The 8714-nt window shown below is 37.4% G+C and overlaps 1 protein-coding gene across 1 annotated transcript in view; it reads right to left on the bottom strand.

Moving 5' to 3' along the window:
* Window positions 1-8714, bottom strand: part of cdh8 (cadherin 8) — a gene marked incomplete at its 5' end in the record, with an annotated part of 125765 nt that overhangs the window by 24066 nt on the left and 92985 nt on the right. Inside the window, 2 exon segments of the mRNA XM_014015191.1 lie at window positions 7376-7563; window positions 7831-7998. Of these exon segments, the coding sequence (XP_013870645.1) occupies window positions 7376-7563; window positions 7831-7998 (356 nt within the window).

Genomic DNA, 8714 nt, shown 5'->3' with positions numbered 1-8714 from the left:
TAAATAAATAAATAAATAAAAAAACTAAGTCCCAGATGTAGAGAAGCAGCAGAGAGAAAGGAAGTAATAATTTAAACAATTTCTTCCCTCAGTCATCCTGGTGAATTTTAAATAATCTGAAAATAAAACGGATGAGCTCTGAGAATCCAACAGAAATGTCTTGAATCCTGTCTGCCAAAATAAATATAGCTCTTCTTCAGGACATCTGGCTTCTGCAATTCTAGCAAGTACAAGTGATGGATCAGTGAAACAGCGTTACATTTATATTTTTTATAATAACTATTTTACCTTATATCACTTGTTCACTCCTTTTCTAAACATATTTTTATTCAGTGCCAGTCCAAGCTGTCAACATGTACAAAAATTTCTAATGCCTTCTTGACAAAGATGCTACAGAGAAGAATTAGCGTTTAGTGCAWATAGGGGAAAAAGCCAACCATACAACAGAGCAGTATCTGAGCATTTCTAACAGAATAATTTATTAAACATTGTCTGCCTGTGCTGCTACTAATATTCATYCAGGTGTGAAGTTTGTAAGCGGTTGTGATAATGTTTTAGGTGTTTGCAAGTTGGAAACTGAATGTTTTGATCATTARTTTGACTTTGATCAGTCAAGTCGCTGCAGTTTTCAGAGCTGCAAAATCTGATAAATTCTTTTTTGTAAATAAAAAAAACAACTCCCTGCTAATGCTCGCAGCGACAGCAGATTATTTCAAACACCTATCAGTCAACCCATGTGAAAAAAAGAAACAAGAGATCTGTTTAGTTAAGACTATCAAGAGAGACTAATTTACCAAGAACAGAAAAAAAAATGTGATGTCTTCTAGTGTGTTTGTGTCATTTTTGTACTGATGTGTAGTTTTTTTTTATTTTATTTTTTTTATTTTTTTTTTTCCTGATTGCTCATCATTAATATTTAAAAGAGAGAAAAGAGTTGAAATTTTCCTCTGGTCATATCTAAGGACTGTTACAATTTCATTCGGAATCACCTCTGGTCACTYTCAGACTACTAGAATAATGGGATCAAGTCACTTCCATGCTCCATAACCGGGATTTATAGGGAAATCAAAAGTGGGCCTTGCCGCTTGAGGGGACAGTAGTTGGCTTGCAGGGGACTAAAAGGAGAGGGATGAACAAAACGGGAAATGTATTCAGTTAGAGAAAGAGAGAATTGTCCCTCCGGTCAGAGCAGGCCAGCGCTGAGAGCTCTACGACAGAGAGGGCAGGTGGGTGGATGGGTGTCTAGGGGTCCAGCTCTGAGACGGCAGCGACAGTCGAGGGGATGTAGTCGGCAACCTGGGGCTTTGACTTCCACACTTCTACAGTCTGACATCAGGGCTATCATAAAGAGACCAAAGCCCCCGAAGCCTCTCCAAGCCCCACTCCTCCACGGTCAGAGATGCTCTTTGGAACATTCTGATTATTAACCTCCCCTTACTCCGCTCCTCATCCTCCTCTTTACTTGACACCCAGCCCCCTCCTCAGCCCTTTCTTTTCTCTCCCTCAGATCCTTTTTCTCTCCCTCAGATCCTGCCGTCTGTGCTGAGAAAGTGGAGCGAGAAGCTTGAACCGAAACCTTTAGATAAATAATTTTAAAGTGTGGGTACTTGTTTTATTGCTTTAAACTTGGTAGTATTAAGTGAAAATAAAGGAAATGTTAATTTTTCAGGGGACATATTTTCTGTACTTCCAGTACCAATGGTGGGTGGAGATGTTAGATTCTAGACATGAAACAAACATTTATGTGAATATTTGAGCTAGATATATTTTGTGTTATGCCTCTAAATAGATATAGACATAACTTCACTAGGTAATTCAATAAACTTATTTTATAGTCAAATTCACACAGTAACTTACAGTAACTGCAGATAAAACATTTTGTTGCCAAATAAATGTAAGAAGAGCTTTGGTTTTGAATTTGAAGCAGTAGTCAGTGCACTCCTACAACCACAGACAACTTGAGACAAAAACTGAGCAATATTAGAAATTTTCTTGTAAAATTATGCAGTGTGACTGCTGCTGTGACTGAGGTCAATTTCTAAGCCATGAACATGTCCTCAGCTGCCTACATTTCCTCCTCATTTTATTTCCAAGTTTAAAGCCGGGTTTATAATTCACAAGACATAAAATATCCAATCTCGCTGATGTGGTTATGGGAAATTCATTTTCACACGTGGAGGAGGAGTCCTGCCAAGCCCTCCCACCGCAGCACACATCACATTTGGACAAAAACAACACAGCGGCAGCACGTTTGGCAGAGTGGGTGCTTATCTAGTTAACATTGAAGGAGAAGCATCTGATATTTCTGTTATTAACTGAGTAGAAGCAATATTTTACAAATTTGTCAAAAAGAGACCTTCACTGTTTCTGACAGAGTGTTGGAATATTTCCCTACACTGTTCAGACAAGGTGCACTCTCTCTCAGACAGAACAACCACCGCCTGTGTCTCCACGCTGTCTTCTCCATGCACCAAATCTGTGTAATCTCCTTCCACAAGTTTGTTGACTATCTTTACAAGATTTATCAACTATCTTTAAAGTGATAAAGATGGCACTATTTTTGTAACAGCCTCTGTCTCTTTCTCTTTAACAGAGCAATTGAGGTGAAATGAGATCAGTGTGCTGTAGTCACTTTTYCTAATWAACACACCCACAAAGTTCTGACAAGTCACACAATACCTGGCCCACAACCTGCAAGACAATAGTACTGATTGGAGGCTGTGTGGGAGCCTCAGACCAATGCTAGGAGAAAAAAAAAATGCAGTTTATGACACTCAGCCACATCAGCGAGACACAACTGGGGCACTTCTCATGAAGTATAAAGCAGGCTTAAATCTAATAATTAGAGTATTAACACCATTGCTTTCTTTCCATTTGGTGTTAGATTTCTACATTATCTTTTTTAGAATCTTTGTCATGTCCTGAATACTACTGCAGAAAAAAATGTTGAGTCCGACATCTAATACATGTAAGATTTTACACTATGACAAATGCTATTATTAAGATTTTATAATACTGAGCTTGCACACTGTGACATGTACAAGCCTTTCACACTTATTTATTTATTTTTTTTAATCACACAGTTTATGTTGGACTTCATAAGGCATGGCTTTTTGAATAGTGTTTGTTAAAAAATGAAAATAACAACAACAACAACAACAACAAAAAGCTATTATACATTCATGGTATCATAATAGGAACTACGTATAAACAGGGACATCATCTGTGTTCACACTTTCTATATCTGTTTCATGCAAAGCCTTAATTTACTCTTAGTGAGCAATTCAATCCCAAAAGAAATATAAACACCATTATCTTACAACACTGCACAAGTGCTCATCTTGATTCAAGATGCTCACAGCTAAACAGATTTATCAATCACAGAATGGCTATAGGTTGGCAAGTTTACAAATATTAGAATTATAATTTTGGAAATAAAGCGCAATGTGATAGTAGCTGAGTTAAAACAAATAATTCAAACTTTAATGGCTCATGCAGGATCTTGTAGTTTTGCATGAAACTGCAAAAAAAAAGTTATGTTGAAGGTTTGACAAAAAATAGACACTGTCATTTTGTCTTTACGTTGTTAATTTTGACATTATATATGTTTTGAGTGAATGCAAGGCTTTTAACCTGGTCTCAGTTTTGTTCAAAAAAATACAGTAAATAATTGGCAACTGACTTAGAAAGGATTCAGGTATTATGTTAATTGTAGAATTCTGGACTCTAGTAGAGGAGCATATTTGTAAGCTGCTACTCGTGAAAGCAAAAAATCTCAATACAGGTTTCTCACTGTGCTTTGCGTCATCGATATGAAAACAGTTCAGTAAAACTGTCACATAACGGAGTGTAAAACCAGCTCATTATGTTTGTTTCTACTGGCCTAACGGAGAGTAAAAAAAAGGGGGTGGGGGCTTTCACTGTAGCTGGCAAATTTAATTATACCATATTCACTTAAAGAAAAAACATGCTGGTAAACAGCTACTTTAATTACCCTGGGTAAGTTTAATTAAAACAATTTTTAGTATCAATTAGAAAATCAAATAAAGCATTTACGCAAGCTGTYCCTTGTATTGTGCTGCATAATATCCTGAGCACAGAATCAGAATCCAACTCATATGTTGACCCTTTGAAATTATTATTTCATTAAACAAACACTGTGCTTGGACTGAATAATCCAGGGAGATTAGAGTTTGATTAGTATGCATAGCTGTGCTGTTGTACAGCTACTTCTGATTATTAAGCGATTTGTGCAAGCGAAAGAAATATGGTGGGGCTGTCAAACGTAATGCCGTAAAAAGATTGCATGGCTCATACTAGATCCTGGCAGAGTTTATTCCCAGTAAACAATGTGAGATAACTAGCTGAGTCTTAAAGAGAAGACAGATTTGCATGCGGTGACAAAGACGCATTCCTGCCTCTACTGAGTTAACTCCCCACATGTTCCGAACCCCAGCACCCCCCGCTGTTTCTTTCTGTGGCCTCAGTCAAGCGTTAGCATTAAATCAGCATGTACACGCGGGCCATTTAAAGACTTGAAAGTTCACCGCTGGCTGCAGGGGTGAAAGCTCAGCATCCCACTAACATCCCTCGACAGGCCTGGGGGCTAACAGATAAAAAGCTTAAAAGTCAAACGCTATGAGTTTTCTCTTCTTTTTTTTTCTCTCCCCCTGTTTGTGTATCTCCGGCCGCAGATCAATATGTTTTAATCTCACCAAAAAGGCTCTTAAATAATTTCATTTTCACACAAGATGAAAGTTTATGAACCCGTCCAGCTGTTGGCAGGGGCAGGAAGAGGTAGAGTTCAGTCTTTTGTTCTGTCCAACGTCGAGAATCAAAACTGACTCCTCAAACTCGTTTTGAAGCATTCAAAAAAACGGAAGTGTGTTGAATGCCTTGCCACTTCCCCGGCACATTATCTAGCATCCTTCAGTTACGTAGGGAGCAAACCCTGGGCCACAAAGAGAAAGCTGAGCAGGCATGGGAACAGTGAGTCTCCCCTGTGGATCATGGAAGAAGAGTTTTCCTGAACGACTAACATGTGTGACATTTGCTTTGTCAACAGTCAGAGATTTTATGATTTAGTGTCAAGTTTGTTTTGCAGCACTGATGTTTTCTTTAGTGGCATTGTGCTGGAGTCCCAGCAGATTGCCTTACCTCTTGTACATTCCACCTCCCACGCAGTTYATTGTTCACACTTTGACAAAGTCACTCGATACGTCCTTGGGGTAAYGTCATTTTACATCACAGCACAATGCCACTGTAGATTTGAGTGATGTTAGCTGCTCTTGGCAGTCTCTAAACCAACCATGACTAAAGGCTTAGGATCCTCCAGCCATCAACTATTTTTTTTGTTTTGTTTTGTTGGATATGCAAACATCTAATATATCCAAATAAGGTACTTTTTTGTCAACAATTACCTTTAAACAGTTTTTCCTTTATTTAAATTTGTGTTCAAATCTTGATTAAACCTTCCACAAATGTGCACATCTTTGCAGGCCATGGTTTTATCACAGTAAAATGTTGTTTTCACATTTAAATTGTATAAGTTTTTGCAGTGAGAAGTTGAGTACTCTAAATGCCCACAGGCAAGCAATGACATCCAGACTCAAAGTGCAGATGCATCTAGCCAGGAAGAAATATTGTTACAGCTTTGGTATAGGCTTTTCACATTAATGATGTGTAAAAMGTGAGATTCTGGTTATACTGCTTGGACTCAGTAAAGCAGGCAGCCAGGTGGAAGTTTTATATGTCATACTTTAAAACGTAGCTTTTAAAATTAGCAATATACTATGACATGTCTCAATGTGTTTGCCTCTGGGTAAAAAGATAAAATAAAATAAAAAAAAATCTTTAACAGGAATGTCACCAGCTTGTTTTCTTTCAGACCAGATCATTGTTGTTGTTTCCCTCTGAACTACAGCTAATGTACCCTTGAGCCAGACAATTAAGACACGATTGCCACTTTAAAGTTGCTCTGAAACCAAACTAGCACTCACTTGTTGATGTGTTAGAGCTACAACTTCCAGTTTAATCATCCTRCTCTTCAGCGTAAACAGAGCATCAGCCAAACAGAATCTAAACAAGAGCATAGGCATGAACTTCTTTACAACATGYAACAGCTGACGGTGAGTTGAGACAGTTCCAGCTTACTAGGAAAGCTTTAGATACCCTAATCGTTTCCTAAAAAAAGAAAGAAAAACAGGCTAACGTTTGCTACATAATTTCCATGGACTGAAGGTTATGCTATCATATCTTTGTTTTATTTATCTGTACATGATATATTTGTGTTACTGTTGTTTTCTTTCTTTTTTTTACTGCTCCAAGCGACCAGTGTTGGATAAGAGGGCATAGAGTCATCTATCATTTGAAATAAATGCCAGTTAGTGAGGTCTGATTTTTATCTACTTAAGGAATTATTTTCAGAAAGATCACAAGGACACTAATCAAAATGATTTAATTTTGCCACTGACACTGTAATGACGGGTGGAGAAAATCTATTAACTTTATGAAAGCAGATGACACTTGATGAAACCAGAGATGTTTTAGAGCCAGTGGCCACAATAGTTTCCATATTGCAGTAATTCCTGCATGCTGCATATTACTACACAGTTAACTTGGTAACATTTCATAATAACAACACTTTATTCAACCTTACTTAACCATTAATAAATTATTAGTTACCCTTAAAAACATAATTAATTGAAAATAATTCATACTTAATAAGTAATAAGTTAACACATGTGTTAATAGGTTACTCATGAAGGCTAATTACATTCAAAACAATCATACTCATTGCTTAGTCATGCCTAATATGTCATGATTTTGCTATTATATATGGTGTGTACATATGTATGTAAATGTTCATATTAATAGTTAGAGAACATTTGAACTGACTATGATTTCCACAGGTGAACATGAACTTGTCACCCTTCAGGGTTTTTTCTACATAAATAAATAAGAAAAAAAAAGTATAAATAGTCTTTACTTTAAAAAGGTTCACAAAAATACGTATTTAACTAGCAACTGCCTTATGTATTGATGATCTGCAGATTTAGCAGATAGTCAATTCAAATGTACTCTAACCATGTCTAACACGTGGTGTGGAAGTACATTTACATGAGCATTTATGTACACACAGTATATAGGATAGTTAATACGTTATTAAGCATGAATAAACAATGATTATGCTGGTTTTGGAAATGAATAGCCGTTAGAGGTAAAGCATTACTAAATGTTTTATTTGTAGCTTATTGTGAATCATCCTTAATTAATTATGTTGTTAAGGTTAGCAAACCATTTTTAATGATGAATTAAGGCTAAATAAGGTGTAGTTATTATAAAGTGTTATTAACATTGATCTTTCAGGTCTTACCTTTTTTAGCCTGAGTATCCCCTCTTGCGTTTGTGCGTCTGTAATAATCTCAAACGTGCCTTGCTCGTCTCCCTCTATGATGTTATATGTCGACTTGGCATTATCACCGATGTCTCGATCAACTGCCTTTACCTTGCCACCCATTTTTCCTACTGGTAGGTCTTCTGGGATTACAAATTCATACAAACCTGGGTGGGGGGATGACAACAAGAAAACAAACATACTGTAGCTCTTTGGTTTCTAGAAATCAAATTAACAAAATTATGCAGCATTGTATCATTGTGATGCATTACAGCATTTAGCAGAATTAGCTTTCAAGGAGCTGGTTAAATGATTTTTTTTACAATCTAACATTTATTTTTCCCAATTACAAGACACACTCATAAAGAGCTCCAGCCATTTATTATTTGTCATTTAATATGATTTGGGAGCTCTGAGGTTGTGAAGTTGCTTACTTTTGGAAAACTTTGGTGGGTTGTCGTTAATGTCCGTTAGCGTGACGGTCACAGTCGTCGTTCCAGACAAACCGCCCATATGTCCTCCCATGTCTTTAGCCTGTATCACCACCAGGTACTCCTCTCTCATCTCCCGATCCATCCCATGGAGGGCAATTTTTATGGTTGCTGCAGGTGGAAACAGTTCATAACGCATAAATGTAATTAAAAAAATGGCTGTTATATTTCACACATCAAATTTATGTAGCTCGTGCGAGTACGCTCAAAGCAAATGCACAGAAAAAAGTCATACAGTGACCTTCAACCCCACTGTCTTTCTCCCCAGATTATCATGATCAGAACTTCAACAAACAAGGAAGCTGTGATAAGTAGGGATAAAAAATTCTCCACAGGTTTAGTTTTTGAAAAAGCACCATCTCTGAGCACAGTCAGGCAGTTCTGACTGAACCGGTCCCAGCCCTGAGAATCAGCTGTTTGTTTTCCAATGAGTTGTTCTGCCGTCTGCAGTCATTTGTATTCTGATTGGGTGTGAATTATGCTGTCTGTCTTGTATAATCTTGAATATTGAATGCAGAACGGACCTTATTGACTCTGCCGCAGTGCTGAATATATAAAGGGCTCAGCACTGGCATATATGGATAATCCACTCAGGAAACAGAGGCCCGCAAGATCATCAAATGAATATAAAACCCCTCATAAAAGCCAGGCTTTGGCATGACACCCTGCCTCGGTCTTGAGCTCCCCCAGACTATGATAATATGCTTGGCTATGATAAAAAACATGGGAGGGGTTAGCCTGTTGTCTGTAGCAGCCTTTTTTTTTCTCCCCCTCAAAATACTTTTTTTTAATCTCTCTCAGATGTAGCATTGTTCAAGGTCATTTAT

The sequence above is a fragment of the Austrofundulus limnaeus genome, unplaced genomic scaffold (assembly GCF_001266775.1).
Source record: "Austrofundulus limnaeus strain Quisiro unplaced genomic scaffold, Austrofundulus_limnaeus-1.0 Scaffold124, whole genome shotgun sequence".
NCBI lineage: Eukaryota > Metazoa > Chordata > Actinopteri > Cyprinodontiformes > Rivulidae > Austrofundulus > Austrofundulus limnaeus.
The sequence above is the reverse complement of the archived record's forward strand: the minus strand, read 5'-3'. Positions and strand labels throughout refer to the sequence as shown.